Consider the following 21,349-nt stretch of genomic DNA (forward strand, 5'->3'; position numbering starts at 1 on the left):
CATTTGTATGACTCAGTGCTGAAAGTGCCATTGAACTCTCAAAAAGTAACTCATAGATAAAATGAAGTTTTACCCTATTTATTTTTTTCAGTTTTAGGTATAAGAGTTTATTGTAAAGCAACTTGGGAACTTTAAACAATATAATGTGGTATTAGTTACAAAATGATTTCACAAGTGTTAACCTCTTTGTTATGTTTTGTGAATAATATCCTCTTGATCATGTTGTACAGATTTGTCATAGTATTCATTTTTTTTTTTCTGCTTTGTTGATGATAAATCCTTTCATGCTTATATATTTAACAGTACAGTGCGAACCTGCCTTTAACAGAGACAATAAAACTTTTCAAATTAAACAATTTTCCTTTCTGTTGAGTGATAAGGGAGGATGTTTTTTTGTAACCATTATAACAGGTTCGTATGTATCACCACTTATTTTTCACACACTTTCAAAGCTTTACCCTCTCTTTGAAACGTATTTCAATCTTTTTCTTCCTTTCTTTTTTTTAATACTTGTCATTTATATCACTTTTTAAAATGAATAATCACTCAAGCTTTTACTAGTTTTGGAAGACATAAAATTCCTATTTCGTTGTCCAATGAGGCTATTGGATATCCATTGCTTAAAGTATTAGTCTTATAACGAAACTGGCACCATTTTCTCTTTTTAAAAAAAAAAAGCACCGCTGTGCTCTAAAAAGAAAAGAAAAAAAGAAATTATTGTTAATAGAAGCTGGTGGATTGATGTAAAAGCTCAACCAATTTGGAATTGCATCACAATTGTTGATTTATTATTATTATTATTATATTCTTACTACAGTGCACCTCGGATACAGCAACCTGGGATCCAACGAAACTTTGGATTCTACGAATACTTTAAAAATCCCTGTTTAAAAAAATCTATTTGACACTATTTAAGCCACCTTCCACTCAACAAAACTCATAATCACACACTTTAATTACAACAAAGTACTGAAATCCACATTGTGAAGAGCGTGTAGAGTGGAGATAAAACTCAAAAAAAAAAATTATTCTGAACTCAGTGAGTTTTACTGCACACTGCCACTGTCTGGCAGACACTTTACATTATAAAAGTAGCTGGTAGGGATGGAAGCATTGCGCGTTTGTGAATGCATGGCAATGTCATGACTCTGGGTGGGGTTCCTGACCTTTCATACTGGGCAGGGAGGCACTTACTGTGTCTTCCATCCCTCTATATCTGTTTTCCAACATTCTTTTTGTGTGTCTTTGTCTTAGAATGAGATTACTTGGTTTTTTCCTCGTCCTGGCTGGGAGGGAAACAGGCCAAAGTATAATTTTGGGAGATAATATTTTTTGTCCTGTAAATCATCTCTCTGTTATGCACTGTATTATTTTTGTTTTACATATGGATGATTTGTAAACATTTGAGAGTGTCCCTCTTGTGCTTTTGTCAGGATGTTAGGTGATCTCAAAACTAAGTACACTGATAGTGTGCTCTTGGAATCTACACCTGTTCCCTATTTGAACTAATTCCCCTTTGTTTTCCTTTTTTATTGGGTACATTAATTGTAATTCTATATTTTTTTACTATACCATTTTCTTCCTTTTTACTGGCACTGACATGGCATAAAAGTGGTGCAAGTCCCGTAACACCTTTAAAACAAATGTCACAACTCAATGCCAATGTCTCGGAAGCGACTTTTTGTCACATTGTAATGGGATGATTTTGTCTCTCTTTGCATGGCTGTACTGTGTGCTCGAGGTAGGATGGGTGTGTATGCGAAGGATAAGTTGTGAGGTGTGAAGAAAAATGGGACTTATGGGTGTGAGAAGATTACATTTCTGATATGACAGCACTGAGGGAGGGAAGGGAGATAGGGTGAACCATTAACCCTGTCACTAAGTGTCAACTCTACGAGTGTCCTTGTGTTTGTGGGAGCAATGTTGCAAGGGAGTAATACATTTATTTTTACCAACTTTAACAACTCATAAGGTTATATCCGTTGTATAGTATTATCAAAAGTAACACATCAGTTAAAACAAGCAGTGACCTTCAGTTCCGCTGACTTCACTGTATTCGAGGTGCACTGTATTATTTTAATTGATTTTATTTATGGTCAGTTATTGAAGTTAATATAATTCAATTGTGAAAACCCTCTACATTTATTGTCTGTTTGACTTGTTCATAGATTAAATTCTGCCTTGCAGATCCAGAAATTTATGAACATTTGAAAGAACATAAAACCCCCCATTTCTCGTGTAAAATAAATGAGCTATCTGTATGTCGAAAGGCAGCGTTTGTTTGTCTTGGTATGAATCAAAGCAGATCAATTTATATCCGGTAAGACCATTTATAAAACTATTCCAAAAAAGTTTTGAAATTTCAAAAAGTATTATTGGGAATATGTTTTTAAAGACTTAATAAAAAAATAATAATTAAAGGAATGGGGATAGGAGATTTAAAAAAAAAGACAAAATGCTCACTTATGTCTTCCAATTTTATAGAATGCATGTGATGAGGCAGTGCAGGTGATCATAGCTTTCTTTATTTTGATGCTGAATGATAGAATTTTGTATTGTGTAATTTTCAATAATGATATGAAGTTCAAGGACTCCTGAGAAGACAACTGTTTGGTGGGTAAAATTCCTTCTAGACTATATGGGAACATTGGACCCGTCCTGGCTAATGGAATTTTCATAGATGGGCCAACAGCTTTTCTCTCTCTTCTGTCCAACTTAAATATCCGTCCTAACCAAGTGGCTTTGTGTCCTTGATCTGGAATAGTTTAGCTTAGGGGTTACCTGGAGTCTTTTTCTAAGTGATAAACAACCGATGGATATCCCCCCCCCCCCTTGTATCATCTCTTCATTTTACATTAGTTATGTCGAAGTTAGGCTTTAATTTTATTGCTTTGTAATCACCCAAGTGTATCCCTTCTGGTAGTGTCAGTATGGGACTTTTTAGTGGTTTCAGAATAGCTTCAAGTACATAACACTCTTGGATCTACTTCTTACATTTTCCTTTTTACTAGTGCTGAAATGACGCAAATGTGTGGCAAGGGCAGTAAAGCCCCTAAAACAAACAAGAAGGCAACCATGAGTCATTTCGTATCATGCACAGTTAAACCTTACCGTTATTATTTATTAAGGAAATATTTTCTGTGGCGTAAAAAATACTATCAGCTAATGCTTTCGACAATAAAAATCAGCAACGCTTTCTCTTCTCCAGCTCATTAACTAAAAATTGTGATCAGGCTCCTTTACTTTATTTTTTGCTTGCTTTACTGATTATAAAATTATGTATGAAAAATCTTGTTGAGTGATGATTGTAATGATATATGACAATTAAAGAAATATATAAAAATGCCCATTTTTTTTTTTCTTTTCTGGGTGGGGTCTTTTGACCTCCTAAGATGGGTGTAGAGGTCACTATTGCTTTGTCTTGTATCACCCTTTATTAGTATTCCCTTTCTATGTAGCTCACGTCTTTGTTCTGCTTTGGCATTGCTCGTTTTTTTCCCCTGGTTCTGGCAGGGGCCCTTAGCTAGGAGGAGGGAGGCAGTTGAATATATATGGTTCCTTATTTTTAGAGATAATTTTTTCCCCTTGTAAATTGTAAATAATCTCTCTGTTCTATACCATATTCATTTTTAGTTTTAAATCTATACTTTGTAAACAGTTGAGTGTATCCTTCATTGCGATATCCTTTGCTTGTACCGAGATGGGACTTTTAGGTAATGTCAAAATAGACACATTGAATCATTGATAGATTGTTCATGGACTCTTGTTCCTTTTTTGAATCAGCCCCTTCGTCCCACTTTTTCTTAAGTGCTTTAACTTCAGATCCTGAACCTTTCCCTGTGTGGGGTCTCTTGACCTCCCATGTTGTGCAGGAGGTCACTTGCTGTGTCTTCCTGGGTTGAGTCTTTGACCTCCCATGGTGGGCAGGAAGTCACGCTGTGTCTTCTATCCCCTATACAAGGTGCTTTCTGCTTTAATATATATAATGGGTTAAAAACATTTGAGTGTATTTCTCCTAGTGGAATCCTGTGCTTGTGTCTGGAGGAGACTTTTGGGTGATCTCAAACTAAGTACACTGATGGTGTACTCTTGGAATCTACATCTGTTCCCTATTTACTATTTGAACCCTTCCCCTTTGTCGTACTTTTTCTTGAGTGCTTTTAATTGTAAATTTATAGTAAAAATTATAAACAAAGACCACTGTATAAGCAACTCAGCTTATTTGGTAGGTACATAAATATGTTCCACCAATCAAACATGTATCATCCATTTGCATAATAATAGGTTGATAACTCATATATTAAAAACGGACCATCACAAAGTTTTTGAGGGAGTATATAAATCAATAATTTTTTTTCCTATGAACGGACCGGTAGATTTTGAGTATGGGAGCGTTCACATATTACGTCATCAGCTAGGGGGGGAGGGGGGGTCTACCAAATGTTGACATGTGTTGACATGGGGGGGGGGGGGGGTCAGACCCAAGATGATGTCATCAAAAAATAGGCAAATTAAGCCTATTTCAAAGTTTGTTCCTTTCAAAACAGCTAAAGATAAATTGCTATGATGAGTATTGCCCATCTCTCAAGAAACAAAATGGGAAAGGGGTATCACTTCTCAAAAGGCGAACTTGCCCTAAATGTTCATTGTATCACTCCTCGATCACAGCAATGAAAGACCATTCACGAAAATGCGGCATACATGAAGAACAGCAAATGGGAGAAAATGATGACGATGAAGATGAGATTGATGATACTATTTATAGTACATTGCCAGAGGTCCAAGGCAGAAACATTTTTGAATCAATTAATTTTATGTTTGGAAATTGAAACAGAAATTCATTCCACTAAAAGACTAATATGCTATAAAATAATTTGCTTCCTATACTATTTTAAATTACACTTTCTGAATTTTTTTTAATAGCACCTGCACCAAGTAGCCTAATTTAAATAATGATTGTTAGATTTTATCTTTGCAAATTTAAATTTTATGTCCCCATTGTATCGTAAAACATAAATTATCAACAGTTTCTGAAATTAATAAAATGTCTGAATGTGTTTTATCAAACGTTGATAATCAATGTTTATGGTTTGAAAAACGAATAATAAATATTGTGAAATTAAAGTTATCTTTTAGTTTTTATTAAATTAGATGACGTCATCATCTGTTGGGGGGGGGGGGGGGGGGGGTCAGGTCAATGATGACAAGTGATGACTTGGGGGAGGGGGGGGGGGTCTAAAAAGGGCAAATTTTTGATGACGTAATATGTGAACGCTCCCTATGATAATCAGCATAAAGTGTACAACCAAAATGTTAAATTTAGCTTGGTACCAAATATCATCCCGGTTATCCTATTTTTTTTAAAAGCTTAAATCTACTTGACTAGTAGTCCTCCACCCAATTTAATTTATACTGTTGCAGCTTCAGTATTGAAGATACACGCAGCATTTGTGTTGTGTGGGGTTGTGTTAGGGATGGCTCTTCATCATAATAATTATGTTCATCCTTGAGAAATGTTTTCTAATGGACAAGTAAATTACTCATAACTGATCCTTCTCTTCTGTTGGCTATTTAAATGCATTAAACATATATACGGGTGGCAACATTTATCTGCTACACTGATTTGATGAATTAAAATGGAGTAATGGTGTTTGTGACAGGTATTTTATGTTCAAGGGAATTTACTTCGGTACTTCTTGTCCAAAAATCCAGGCACGCATACTTTTATTATTATCATGCGAGTACATATACGAACATAAAGACTGACCGATTATGGCTATTTACAATCCACTCCAATGATGTGAATCACTTATGGCTATTCACTCTCCTGAGCTACCTCTTCACAAATAAAGACTCATGGAAAAGGAACCTTGACATAGTACAATAAGGGTTTTTGTTTTATTTAAATTTAACACAGAAATTAGAAATGGTTCGACTTAAAAAAAATCTTAGAATCATAATGTATGTATGAGAAACGATATCATGTTGTGAGGTGGCGGGGAATGGGCGACCGTCAATAATGAAAGAGCATGTGGGAAAGACAGAATGAAGGCTACTTGGCTCAACCCTATAAAAATTAATTATATGAGGAACATGCATCTGCAGCTCAACTCCTGATGTTATGCAGCTGACAGGGAATACAGGTTAGGGTGGGAAGACAGACCAGAGACTCCCCAGCATGCCATGAGAAACAAAAGGAAATCTCTTCAAAAGAGGAGTGATTTAAAAGTGGTGATCGGTATAACCAAACAAAAAGTAATCTAATAATTCATGCTTTTTCCAAATTCTGAACTGGGACAGTCATACAATATATTATTGATTCATTGAAATCTGTGTGTTCAATCCAGAACATTTTAGAAAGTAAACCCAACAAGAGATCCACTCAATGCTGACTTAGATCACTTACAATGTTTCCTCGCTTGCAGTTATCTATTTCAGTTATTCTTTCTGCTTAAAGGGCCATATTTCATAAACAGAGGATCATCACGTCCTGGGTCATTTGTGTCGATGAGAGATTCTGTGAGCCTTAAACTTAAACTAAGGGATACCAGCCCTTTCCCCTAAAAATCTCAATTTTTTTAGGAAGGATACATGATTACAATCAATCACAGATTGATTGTACAGAAGACATGGGCCACAGGCCGACCAAAGAGGGAGTATAGAAGTGTTAAAGTTACAGCACTATGAACAAGTATGAGCTATAGGGGTAGATTAAGAAATGTAAGGACATACAGAGGACACCACACTACAGAATGAGTGTGAGGTAGGTAGGTGAGGAGCAGAGCGTGTACCACTCACCGATGGGTTCTATCTCCTGCACCTTAAGAGGTGTCCGGCCCAGACATTGCAGCTCCCCCTTTTGAAGAGATAACACTCTTGATTTAATTCAGAATTGTTTTCTTTTCAAAAGCAAGCGTATCTAATCAAGATGAAGACAATCTCTGTGTGGGGTTCCTGACCTCCCATAGCGGCAGGGAGGTACTTACTGTGTCTTCTATCACCCTATATCTGTTTTCCAACTTGCTTTCTGTCTTTATCTTGGAATGAGATTAATTGGTTTTGTCCTGACCTTTACTGAGAGGGAAACAGTCAAATGTATAGATCGTTCGAAGATGACGTCACTCATGTCTTTGTTGTTTTTTGCCATCCGCGTTTATGAGTAATGCTCACTGAACTGTATTAACCTGACTATAAACGTTCATGGATACACACAGTTTTGTGTGTTGGTCCCTTATCCTTCCGGATGGCAATGTTATTAGCTTCTTAGCTAAGTGCATACTATCTATAGATAGTTTTGGGAGTTTTTATTTTTTTTCCTTGTAAATCATCTCTCTGTTTTGCACCGTGTTATGTTTTGTTTACATAATATTTATGATTTGTAAACATTTGAGTGGGGACCTGTGCTTGTGTCTGGATGAGACTTTTAGGAGATCTCAAACTAAGTACTTTGAGCACATTAAGTGGATATTGCCCTTTCTAAAAGCTCAAGCTTTTTCACAGTGTGCTCTTGGAACCTACATGTTTCCTATTTGAACCAAATCCCATTTGTCTTACCTTTTCTCGAGTGCTTTAATAGTAATTCTAGAACTTGTTACTATCCCATTTTCTTCCTCCTTACTGGCGCTGATATGACCTTAATATGTTGCAAGCGCGGTAAAACCCTTAAAAACAAAAACAAAAACAGAAGACAATCCAAATTACTACACTCGAAAAAATAAATATATATAAAAAAGCAGATTTGTGAATTTAATTTAAATTCCAAATGTGTACAGATGTGTGAATTCTTGGTGTGGGTAGCTAATTCTTAACATGGGCATACACGACTTGGGTGTTGAATAATCTGGTCACAAGTTTTGGGTGTTGAACAACACTCCGAATCCTAATAAATAAATAAATGTTTTATTTGTTTTTATTGGTTCTACAGAACTTGCCACATATTTAGGTCATATCAGTGCCAGTAAAAAGGAAGAAAATGAGATAGCATTACATGTAGAACCAAGAAAAAGTAAGACAAAGAAGAATTGCATTTTTAAAGCAAGCATATCTGTAATTAGATGTTACCATTGTCTCCCTTGCACTTTTCAACTGAATCGTCACTAATGATCATCGCTGAATTTGTGTCATTATAATGAATTGTAAATTTTAATGTTTCCATGAAGGTATTATTTTGTCAAACTTTGAAAGAAAATGACTTTGTAGGTGTGATACAACCAAGACTCATGGCGACCAAACCCTAATAAATCGTAATTTCCTGACCACCCGTAGTTCAACCGTACCGTAATAAAATGCAAGGAGTCCATGCTACAGTGCAACCAGACCATAACAATACATGCATTTATAGAGGAAAGTATGAAAAAATACGCTGAGATACGTACAGCCAAACAGACTTGACAAAAAGAAAACCGCTTTCTTACAATACTGCCAAATACATTCAGTTTTTTGGTAAGGTGCTGGCCTAACAATGACCATTATGCTTTTTTAGGTTATGGCTGGATAAAGGAAATATACAGTAACCTCTGCCGACCATGGGCACTCAAGGTCCCACCCAGAAATAACTAAATAAAAGGATTTAAAGTTACATAAAATACTCATTGAAATACAATTTATTCTATGTACACATAATACAAAATTATAACCAAAAAAAGAAAGGTATATCATGTAAAGTTTTAAAAATTTACTGAATATATAGAATACTATCAAACTTGAAATTTGTAGAAGGGAATGGGAAAAGGGTGGAGAAAGGGGTTGAGGAATTTCCAAGGTAAGAATCTTTAAACATTGAAAGGTATAAATGAAAATATAGTATTGGAAAAAGATTATTTAAAGGATGCGGCATCACAAAAACAATGGTCATTGTCCATGACCTACTCTGCAATAAAACACTTCTCATAATAATCTGCTACTTTCATGTAATAATATAATATTTTCTTATAATTATGAAAGTAGTCTATTTATATTTCCTTACTTAGATTTCCCTTGTCTAATAACTTGAAATTTTTCGCAAGCACAACACCAATATGTACCTTTAATTAATGACTTATGATTCAAAAATTGGAAAATAGACATCCTTCTGAGGTTGACAATAAGATATCTTGCACGTGTAATTAACAAATAAATATTCAGACAGTTGCAAGATAAAATCATTGATAGTCCTGATGACTAAGATGTTCCATAATTACAGTGTTTCATCAAATACTCAAGATGGATAGTGTCTTTTGATTGAAAGGGGGATGTAGCCTTAACGAACTGGTTGCTAGCTTTCAAGTAAATCTTATAAAATATGTGAAAAACTAAGCAAAAGAAAAGCAGAGTGACTCTTACACTGTTAAAACTGTAAGCAGTCTTGATTATATAAATCAATGGGTAAAAATTTACTTTTCCCTGTCTTTTCCGTTAACTTTTCAGTATTGTTCCCCCTCGACCCCTTGGAAGTGTTTTTAACTTCATAACCAACTCCGGCGAAAACTTGCAAAATTGACAGAAACAAGCAGTGTAATTAGTAACCTCTGTATAGCTGTCCTCCATTACACATTTTACTTTCAACTCTGTGACTATCATAAAAATTTAGTCTGATTATTAATACCAAGATCAGAGCAACCTTCCAAATTTTTTGAATCTGCACAGGTTTATATGTCATATAAACATCCCATTATATTCCCAAACACAACCATGAGTAAAGCCACTATTCTCCAACTGACAAGTTTCTGGTAAATTATATTCTGCCACTTTTGTAAGGAATCTTTGCATTGGATGATTGTTGAAAGACAGTCTTCCTGGATCTCCTATCAGAAGAGATGTTGTTTTAAAATCAACAGAGTTCTCCAACCAGTTGCTGATTGAATCAGCAAAGTCGGGGTCGTAAAACATGTCTCCCATCAGAATATAGTCCAATTTCATATCCAGTGAATAACCTGATAGCAAGTTTTTACTGTTGAGATGGATATTTCCTAATCCGTTTGATGTGATATTCATTTCAATCGCTGTTAAAGCCGCTGAAAAAACAAGAAAAGCATAGAGGTTGAAAATTTGGTTTGTCAAGCAAAATAAGGATTATCATCAATCTCACCAACAAGTGAATACTTTTCTAATAAATAATCAGTTTTGTCATGATCATGAATAGTGTGGGGAGTCCCAATCCGGACAGTGTTCCAATTCAGACTCACCTCCGTATTCATTTTCTATTTTAACACCTAATTTTAGTAAGAATTATGACATAGAGCTGAGTTCCAATCTAACACAGCTATAAACAAATGCATGATATATTTAAGCCAATTCCAGAGCTTTTCCGTGTTATTTAATTAAATAAGTTGTCTCTTAAAATCTGTCTCACTCGGAAGATCAGGTACGAGCTTCTCCCGTCACGTTTTCACAAATTCGAGGCCTCTTACAGTTGAAATGGCTATATTAAGCAGCAACATTTCCAATATAAATTCGTAAAATTGAAAAGGATTTTTTTACATTTCGTTTTGAAATTTTTGCATTCCAACATCTGAAACCAATCAGTTAAGTATATCTTTGTATTTTGATTAAAAAATTATTTATTAAAATAGATCTTGGAAACGTTTCCCACCATATCATCCAGTTGTTCCAAATCAGACCCCCAGTTGTTGCACTGCAAACATGACTCTTTCGATTTGCTTTGTTTTGTCGTTTATTTGTTTCTAATTTTAACTCTAAAAGTTTTCACTAATTAATTTGAAGATTCTTCAGAATAAAATAATGGTTTTCTATGCAAACAATCAATTTGAATAATTATTAAGAGTGAAGTTCCTCTCGTCGTAAAGTTTCCACTATCGTAGACTGTTAAAAAAAAAAAATATGACGTCACTGATTCTTGAGATCGCCTAGTCAATTTTTTTTTGCTTAATCATTAATCATTTTCTTTTCTTATAAACGCTTAAATTCATAGAGAAACTGGCTTTATATTTGATTTTAATGAAATCAATTCACTCAAATCAAGGTAAGCTCGTTTACATCCATCTTAGCTCAAACTAAGAAAAGTTAGTTGCAATTGTCTCAATTGTCAAAGTGTAAATGTTGCTGCTCAAAGCTCGAAGAAATAAATAATAACGTGAAGTTGAATGTAAGCTTCAATTTAATTACAAAAACAGATCAAATGAACGTTTTGGGTTTCCCCTTTATCAACAAATCGGGATGATTGAAACACCACAGATGAATGAGATGATGTGGTAGTGGCGTAGTAAAGATGAATAAACAAAACATTGGTTGGCAGGAAATATTATGCTCCTTTGTAAGGAAGCACGAATTAAAATAGAATACTAGTTATTTCTAAAAAGTGTGCAATTAATTAAGTGAAGATTAATTAATTAAGTGACTACGCCACTACCACATCATCTCATTCATCTGTGGTGTTTCAATCATCCTGTTTTGTTGATAAAGGGGAAACCCGAAACGTTCATTTGATCTACTTTTGTAATCAAATTGAAGATTACATTCAACTTCACGTTATTATTTATATCAATTGTCAAAGGGGTGTTCTAATTGGCACAACGGGGTGTTACAATTGGAAACAGGGTGTCCAGATTGGGAAAAGTGACTAGAGCCCATAAATCAAGGCCAAACATACAAATAAAATGGATAATGGACAAGTATTTTATCTAAAAATTAAGATGAATGGTGTTTGCAACATATGCAACAGATATTTTCACAATTATGCGGCCACTATAAGTCATTGAGCTGAGAGAGCGATATTGAGGGTCCGAATTGGAAAACTCCCCCCACCCCGAGTGGATTGTCCTCTTTAATTTTACAGTTGCCTTGAAAAGTTAATATTGATACAACAGGACTCATTTAATGATCAAGTATCAAATACTATCCACTATAAATCCTCATTTTTTTTCTTTTTTTTTTCATATTCATACTGATTATGGTATCTTATATTCAAACAGATCTTGAGTATAAGAACTGACCACTGACTCATTGTACCTGAGGTCCAATGTAACAAGTAGAAGTATAGGTTTGATGCTATCACTTAGTTAAAATGTTCATAGCATCTGCCGCACACAAACTATGTGCGACCTTAACGTTTATAATAATAATAATAATAATAATAATAATAATATAATAATAATAATAATAATAATACAATTTATATAGCGCTCATTCTCGTGTAAAACACAAGCTCTGGGCACTTTACAATATAAATATCAATTTTAAGTGAAAAAAATAAAATAATAATAATAATTCATAACCAAATCAAGGATTCATAGAGTCAATAAAAACAAATACAGTAAAAATGTGTCTTGAGATTCTTTTTAAAGGTAAGTAAAGACATGCACTCCCTCAGACCACGTGGTAGTTCATTCCAAATCTTGGGGCTGAAACAAGCAAATGATCTATCACCAAATTTTGTTCTTGATCTTTTTTCCGAAATTTTCGCTTGGTCATTACATGATCTTAAAGTGTAATTTTCAAATTTACACATGACCACGTGATCTGTGAGATATGCCGGTGCTATACCAGTCAAACATTTATAAACAAGACACGCTGCTTTGTAATATGTGCGCTTTTCAATGGGCAACCAGTGGAGAGAGGCCAACAAAGGGGTTGCATGATCAAACTTTTTTTTTGCCAAAAACTAATCTTGCTGCACTGTTTTGCAGTAGTTGTAATTGTTTAATAGGCAAATTGACAAGCAAGGAGTTACAATAAACTAGTTTCGAAAAAATGAGGGAAACAACCAATGTTTTACATGTTCCAATTGCAATATACTGACGGATCGAACTGATTTTCTTCAACTGAAAGTATAAAGATTTACAGAGAGCAGAAATGTGAGCTGACATTCTCATTTCTGAATCAAAATAGACACCCAAATTTTTCACAGTCTTTGAAACTTTGATCTTTTCACCCCAATCAACACCTCAAGACCATCATTCAACTTCAACTGCCCTCTATTTCCCACAATCATCACTTCTGTTTTTGACTCATTCATTTTCAACTTGTTTGCATCCATCCACTCTTTCACATCTGTCACACATTCTTCCACACGTTTCACAATATTTTCGAGATTTTAAGTTTTATCAGTAGCATAAAGTTGCGTATCATCTGCATAGAGATGATAGCGCAGCCCATGACCAGTGATGACATTAGATAATGGAGAAGTATACAAAACAAAAAGAATTCGACCCAAAACAGAGCCTTGGGGAACACCAAAAGACAATGTATGTTGACGAGAAAGTTTATCTAAAATCATAACCTGTTGCTTTCTGCCATCTAAATAAGATTCAAACCACTGCAAGACAGTCCCAGACAAGCCAAAAGTTATATTAAGTCGTTTAATGAGAATACCGTGATCAATAGTATCAAACACCGCCGAAAGGTCTAACAATGTCAGAAGAGAAACAGAACCTTTATCTAAAACATCAAGCAAATCACTCGCAACACAGCACAGAGCAGATAAAATTTAGTGAGAACTAATAAAAATGGCTGGCTAAGAACAAAAAAAAAAAAGAGCTCATTCTATACGATCTCAATGTTTGGACATCCTGGTCTCTTAGATTTATATCTTTTTGTTGACAAAAAAAAGAATATAATTCACTCCTGAGTTACTCACTTTGAAAAACAAAACACGCACCACCACGCCATACAACACGGCACGTGGGATAAAAATAACAGTAAGAATGGAGCGGGGAAAGGCATTTGTCTGCACACACGTACCCTTCCTAACACTATTACCTGAGTCCATGGCTATCCGGTAGTTGCCACAGGCGATTGAAAAATAAGCATGGCGTTGTCAAGTGTCGCAATAGAATTCCTTCATTAGCGTGTCAGCATATTGTGATAAATACTCACACACTGTGGGTCTGATTGTTTTGGGTTAGGCAAGCACTTAAGATTGCTATTCCTGAGACAGACCAAAAATGAATGTCACATTTCAAAGACGGTTATCACAAGTTTAAAAAAAATGAAAAGTGAGTTGTTGTTAGTGGTGCCCAATGAATTAGATTATTCAATTGGTTGAGCTCTTGAATACCAATTACAGTAATTAAATTTTTTTTCGGATTGTTCTTGTTTTATTACTTGATTATTTTTCAAAAAGTCAGTTTCAAGCTATAAGTTCACAAAAGCACAACAGAACTTGCTCTGCCCTATCTCTCAATCTCTTTTAGTGGCCGGTGTGTTGACCCTAAGATTAAGTTTAGTTCGTCAAAACCGTTTGTGGATGCCATGAAAAATTTACTAAGACAATGAGGGACATAATTTGGGAATTCTGTCCTTGTTCATTGAACCTGTGAATTTGTCGGAAATGTGTTCGACGAATGCGTGTTGCATTGTATTTCACTAAATGTGTCTCATTCTAATTAACACTTTCTTTGAAACATTTATGATCTTAAGTGTTCTTTGAGACTGAATGGGTAGTGAAAAAGATTTACATTGAATATTCGTTTAAAGAAAGTAGCATTGGAAGTAATTTCTTTTTCTTTTTGGTCACAAATAGTTCAAAAATAATTCGTAGACCGAATGGTAAAGAAAAAGAATGATAAGGTGAAAAAAAAAATGGGACATTAGTCGCAGTAGTTTACCAAAATCAATGTCATTAGCTATGACAGTTCTTGCTCCAACAATTTTGGATGCCAGTGCAGCAGACCCACACCCACTGCCCACATCAAGAATTGTTTTGTTTTGAAATCGTAGTGGATTATCAAAGATGAATCTGGAATTTAAAAAAAAAACAAACATATATGTCTAAATGTTGAGCAATCACAATTTCATGATGAGAAGTTTGTAGAGAAGTAAAAGTCAGGCGTATATGTACATCTGGCAAAAATAAAAATGAAGAAAGTTTTGCAGTGAAACAAAAATTTAAAGGTATGAGCCACCTTTTCAAGTAGATTTATTTTGACTTTCTTTTTCCTTCAATCACTTGAATTGCTCACCTCATTATACCACCATGGTTGGGACTTTGGCAGAAAAACAATTTTACTGTATAGTTTGTTCAAAACCACCCATACCTTTCTGGTATAATTTTATAACACTGCATAAAATACAGCACCCAAGACAGGGAAAATTTGCCAGATGCTTGAGGAATTACCCTGCGGCAGTCGGCTGTTACTGAGATCAAAGGACCAAAGTCACCGACTAACACTGTCCAGCACTCTTAAACTATGTTTATGATACCCACCTATCCAATTCTGCTTAAGATTACCAAATTTATGACTTTGCTAATATCACATCTCAATGGACCGGTCAAAATCTAGAATCTAAAAATCATGGACCTGGTGATTTTTAGTTAAAAGGAGATGCATAAGCCATCTTCATTCTTTCTCTCTCACTATGGCTCGAGGCTGTCAGATTCCTGTGACCAGAAAGGCTTAAATACCCAAAGAGCAACTGGACCAGACAGAATTCCAGCAGGACTTCTCAAAAACTGTGTGAATGAGATTTCCCCGGTACTATATATTCCAATCCTCAGTAGACCTAGGAGTTGTGCCAAATGATTGGAAGCAGACTGACATCGTACCAATATTAAAAAAAGGAGACAAAACACTTCCCGAAAACTATACCGTTCAATCTCACTGACATCTGTGAGTTGCAAAATTTTAGAGCACATTATATATAGCTCAATTATGGACCACCTAGGAAAAAACATTCTCACTCGCACGGATTTCAACCTCAACGATCATGTGAAACACAGCTATTATAACCTCCTTTGACTTTTAGCAAACACTGTAAAATTGAGAACAGACAGACACAATCCCATTGGACTTTTCAAAAGTTTTCGACAAAGTCCATCAAAGAAGTCTGCTTCTGAAAATCCAACAGTACGGGACTGCTAACAATGCCACCAACTGAATTGAATCCTTTCTGAGTAACAAAGTTCAAAAAGTAATTGTTGAAGGCAAAGAGTCAAAGACAACAAAAGTTGAGTCAGGAGTACCCCAAGGCACTGTTCTCGGGCCACTCCTCTTTCTCATTTACATCAATGATATGCCAGAAGGACTACTCCGGGGTCCACTTTGAAAATGTTCGCAGATGACAGCCTCCTGTACAGAGAAATAAAAATCAGGGACGATACTGTCATACTACAGCAAGATCTTAATAAATTGCAGACTCCCACTATAAAATCCATAACAAAGCCCTGCAATATGTGGAGAATGCAAACTACCTCGGCGTGACCCTGAAGTAGAAGTGGAAGAAGCATATTGCTAATACAGCTACAAAGGCAAATAGAACAATGACCTTCCTCAAAAAACAATCTGCCACTGCCCCCAATCTGTGAGAAAGAAATGCTATGAAACATACGCCAAGCCCATACTGTAATATAGTAGCTCAGTGTGGGACCCACACACATCACAAAAAATCAATGAGCTAGAAAAAGTCCAACACTGGGCGGCCAGATTTGTCAGTGGAAACTATGAGCAGGATATGAGAGTAACTCAGCTCATAAACGATCTCCAATGGAAACTGCTACATGAAAGACCTTTCATCAACAAATTCCTCATATTCCACAAAGCAAAGAATGGAAAACTCGAAATTCCAACTAGATAGCCATTTGAAACAGAACAACAATAAAACAAGAAACTCAGCATTTTGAAATCCCCCACTCAAGAACAAATCATCATCTTTACTCTTTCTTCCCCTCCACAATCCGACTTTGGAACTCCCGACTAACCAATTGTAAAAAGCCCTTTCTACTGATGACTTTAAAAATCGCTCCCTGCTTCCCTCTAAAACCCCTGTTACTGAAAAATCGGCCATACAATCTTCAACCTGAAGCTTTGGCCTTAATGGAAGAAGAAGAAGAAGAAGAAGAAGAAGAAGAAGAAGAAGAAGAAGAAGAAGAAGAAGAAGAAGAAGAAGAAGAAGAAGAAGAAGAAGAAGAAGAAGAAGAAGAAGAAGAAGAAGAAGAAGAAGAAGAAGAAGAAGAAGAAGAAGAAGAAGAAGAAGAAGAAGAAGAGAAGAAGATAAAGAAGGACAATTTTAATTTTAAATCCTTTTTGCCTGTTACTACTTTTTTGATGGAAATGAAAACCATTTGAAGCTGAAATTATTACCAGATAATAAGGAATTGCGACTTCTAACTATTAATTTAACCATACACTGACCTTGTCAAAGCTTGTCCACCAGGCCAATAAAAGGCCCAAAACGGGTCGTCAAAGGGGGAATCAAAGGCATTTGCAGTCCACAAATGGCACTCAGGTGTAATCAAATAAAGTCCAAGCTCTGGAGTAAGATGTTTCCGAGTCAGTTTTGTATTTTGCCGGATCAAGCGTCGGAGAAAAGATTTATTTAGCATTGTAATTGTAACAATCCTTGCCTTATCATTCAAATTCAACAGATCTCCAACCTTAAATCATGATATTCATAATAAGAATAACGGCTACGAAGACTAAAGCTAAATGTGAGGGTTTTTTGTGTGGATTGATAATGATCATGACAAGATGATGATTATATTAATGGTGATGTCCTGCCGCTACCCCTCCTTAGCACAAGTCACAAGTCTTTACCTTTAAGTTAACTTTAAAAGTCGGGAGCCATAAATCATGAGATAAGGTTTGAATACGTTTCCCGTGTTTAATTCATTTGGATTTTTCAAAAGTCTAGTTTTAAAAATGTCCTGACTGAGAGTGAATTGCGAATACTTCTTTCACCGGTAGCTTTTTTATTTTTTTTTATTTTCACCGGTAGCCTTATACTTAACTTATACTTATACAATGGGAAAACCGTCTGCTAGTGTTGGGTTATTTGATCGCTTTTACCCGATCGACGATCGAGTCAGCGTCAACGAGTCAGTGTCCGATCTCAATGCCGGAAGAGCGAGTCAGTAAAACGATCGAGTCACTAAAACGATCAGGCGGGTTGTGAGCTTGAGACGAGCTTGAGACGATCTTGACACGTGAGACGAGCTTGAGACGATCAGGATCCGAGCGAGCGGAGGGGTAACGAGTGTTTCGAATCATTTCAAATTCAAACGATCACAGTTTGCCATCCGATACCAATCGCCAACGTTTGCACACGGTAGTCTGTGGTTCTTCCACAGCCCTCACTCCTTGTCAGATGTTAGTGTGTCTGGGTGGCAGGGAAATTCGTATAGGTGTATCACGCGTGTGTGACAAGTCTTCATTAAACCTACTCAAGTTTGACTATCACACACACACACACACACACACACACACACACACACACACACACACACACACACACACACACACACACTAAGGCTATTTCTATGACACACACGCATCCATCTATCAATGAACACTCCTACAGTAGTGCGGCTATGTGGTCTAGTCATGACGTACCTATAGTACTCTAGTCGGCCATGGGTCTAGTGCATTATAATGGTCTAGTGGTATGACACCCGCGTTCGGATCGGAAAGTCCTGGTTCGAGCCTCGCGCTCAGTGCATAGTTGAGTCTTTGGACAAGGCTCTTTACTCACATTCTCTCACCGTACTCAGGTGTAAAATGAGTACCTGGCCGTTAACAGCGTTGTCTTTGTCTGAAAAATTGTAATATCGCCTAACAGGCGGCATGTCCCGTCCTACATATTAAATGTTGCTGTTGACCAGGGACCCCTTTACAAAGCGATTTGATCACATTTAGTGGATATTGTAAAGCTCAATTTTTAAAAGTAAAACATTAGCTTTGAATATGGAATGTTTCAATTTTAGATGCCTGTGTATTCTTTGTTAGTTCCCATCATCATCATCATCATCATCATCATCATCATCATCATCATCATCATCATCATCAGGGCAGCGGTACGGTCTTTGGTTGGCACCCGAAAGGTACCGAGTTCGATCACCCGCCGCTGAGTGGTCTTGAGCAAGTCACCTTGCCCTAACTAAATTTGCGGCGCTGCACTGCGGCTGTCGCTTGGGTTATTCCAGTCTTCCCTTAGAATAGACCCGAAAGACGAATCTCCCCTATGGGATGAATAAAGGGAATTATGTTTAATTTATTTATCATCACCATCATATCAGCGGGATCATCATCATCACCACCACCACCACCACCACCACCCTAATAATAAGGAATAAAATAAATATCAACACATTCCAATGTAATAATCAATCTAAAATCAATCAGTGCTCCTAAAAGACCCCTTTGATTTCTTTGTCTAATTCGTTCCATACTTTTGGAGTCCCGACAAAGAAAGATTTTCAGCTAACTATAGTTTATATATGGGAACATTAATCAGTCGTTTATATTGGAATCGGAGTTGTCTAGGTGTATTAGTTCAAAGCGCATTTCCAAGGATTTACCATACTCAATGAATTTCACAATATTTAATTTAATTTATTCCTCCGGCACACCATATCGACCATACATCCATTTCGTACAGTAGGTACCGATCGCTGTTTGGAGTCTTTTTGTATTAAAGCTCTTTACAATACCCGTCATTGCTTATAAGATAAGAATACATTCACACCTGAGTCAAGTGCCTTACACTTAACGTCTGGATCACAATTTTCAACAATCACTGTCACTCATTCGGCCATTGACAAGGCTTGATTTTGTGACAAGAGACACCGTACCACTGAGCGACCGAACAAATAATCACCATCTGCGCCATCGTCATCATCATCATTATCATCATCCTCATCACAGCCGTAACAGCCAGCAATACACAATCATCATCTTCGGGTCCGGTCTATCCGTGTGGGGGGTGGGGGTGGAACCTGCTAAAGTATTTCATTTTTTAAAAACAGAAACACGATAATCATCATCATCATCATCGTCATCCATTGTCGTCGGCATCGTTATCATCGTGTCCGGGCAATCCGTGGGTGTCTGGGTGTGGAACCTGCTAAATATTATTATTATCTACCTACCTAATAAAAACACACCATTCTTGTTCATTTATTTTTCAAATAATGAAATGAAAGGCACGACCTTTTCCCGCACACACAAGAGGCGATGACGACCAGTGACAAATTATGGGAGGTGGGGGCGGCCGACAACTTTTGGCGCGACATAAATATGAAATGTTAAGGTGACAGCGGGATGATGGTGGTGTGGGAGGGGGGGGGGGGGTCTCAACCCTTCACCATCAACAACTGATGGCGTGTGTGTGTGTGTGTGTGTGTGTGTGTGTGTGTGTGTGTGTGTGTGATGCGACGACGATCATAATCAAGGCTGCCAGACAGCCAGATTTCTTCTTGCCCAAGTAGTCAAATTGACCCCAAATAGCCAAAGACCACAAGCATTCTGACTCCCTTGAAAAACTCATTGGTTTTGATTAACAAAACAATCGACTACAGTTGGATAAACTTATCTTTTCATTTTTTAAAAAATAAAAGATTTTTTTAAAAAATGAATAATAATAGAAAAGCGTTTCTTAGTAACCAATTTTGAACTAGGCCATCTGGCAGCCCCCATCATAACCAGCTGCAGTCAAGCCAGCCACAGACATAAGAGAGGGAGGGGTATGTGAAGTTTCCTGTGGCAAACGAGATGCTCGTATTTTTTTTTTTCAAACGAATCACTGCTCGATGACGTCACTGACTCGAAACCCGCTCGAAACCGACTCGATTTTAGAGGACTCGATCGAAAACCCGCTCGATTTGATCGTTTCAAACTCGACCCAGCACTACCGTCTGCCGTATACGCTTTTATTTGTTTACAAACGTACATTATTTTTCTCTGACAGTGCGCTCCCTTGTTAGAAGATATTCAATGGTTAAATATGGTATAGAGGTAGACTGACTTTTTGGGATGGTTTTTATCTTGTATTTTTCTTTCTTGCTTTGTCTAGCACCTTTCTCATACCCACTTTTTCAGATCTTTATCTTACCCCGATGCCTACTCCATAGTTAAATTTGATAATGGATTGAAAGTATTGCCATTTCAACGACGCGCACTTAAGCCTATTTATGAGCCCGAAACAATGAGAATGATCAGACCTGCAAATATATACACGTCGGGTTTGTCCAAACATGACATTTTTTTGTGACGATTGATCACATTTTTGTAATTTAATATTTTGTCATTTTTGAGATAAATAAGGTAAAATCGGTAAAACATTATACATTCGAATTGAAGGCCACGGGGAACATGGAGAAGAAGTAAAGAAGCTGATAAGGCATGGAACGAGATAAAAAGAACAAAAGAAACAAAAAAAAAAAACAAAAAAAAAAAAAAACAAAACAAAACAACAAAAAGCAAAAAAAAAAAAAACAAAAAAAAAACAAAAAAAAAAAAAACAAAAACAAAAACAAAACAAAACAAAAACAGTTAGGTCAAGATAGAGAATGGATGGGAACTGCTTGTCTGTGGGCTATACCCTGACCCTGGGTGAAAAAGGCATATATATATATATATATATATATATATATATATATATATATATATATATATATATATATATATACTAGTAAAAAGCC

The 21,349-nt window shown here is 36.2% G+C and overlaps 1 protein-coding gene across 1 annotated transcript; it reads right to left on the reverse strand.

Annotated features, from left to right (window-relative positions):
- Positions 1 to 8,587: 8,587 nt before the first annotated feature.
- Positions 8,588 to 20,607, reverse strand: LOC144968694 (electron transfer flavoprotein beta subunit lysine methyltransferase-like). Its single transcript, XM_078907277.1, has 4 exons — positions 20,561 to 20,607; positions 17,067 to 17,688; positions 14,544 to 14,674; positions 8,588 to 9,992 (listed from the first exon to the last, which is right to left on the reverse strand). Exons 2-4 carry the CDS (start codon positions 17,255 to 17,257, stop codon positions 9,634 to 9,636), a joined length of 681 nt encoding a protein of 226 aa, XP_078763403.1. The 5' UTR covers positions 17,258 to 17,688; positions 20,561 to 20,607; the 3' UTR covers positions 8,588 to 9,633.
- Positions 20,608 to 21,349: the final 742 nt, after the last annotated feature.

This window comes from Berghia stephanieae, chromosome 3 (assembly GCF_034508935.2).
Source record: "Berghia stephanieae isolate SIO BIC M18660-M18661 chromosome 3, UCSD_Bste_1.3, whole genome shotgun sequence".
NCBI classification, from domain to species: domain Eukaryota; kingdom Metazoa; phylum Mollusca; class Gastropoda; order Nudibranchia; family Aeolidiidae; genus Berghia; species Berghia stephanieae.

Bases quoted from the DNA above. Each gene is read 5' to 3' on its own strand.
- LOC144968694 (XM_078907277.1), bottom strand. From the start codon at position 17,257: ATGCTAAATAAATCTTTTCTCCGACGCTTGATCCGGCAAAATACAAAA. The intron at 14,675-17,066 runs GTCAGTGTATGG...TTTAAATTCCAG, and splicing joins GGTGGACAAGCTTTGACAAG to ATTCATCTTTGATAATCCAC. The intron at 9,993-14,543 runs GTAAACTACTGC...TTGTTTTTTCAG, and splicing joins AGCTAATGACATTGATTTTG to CGGCTTTAACAGCGATTGAA.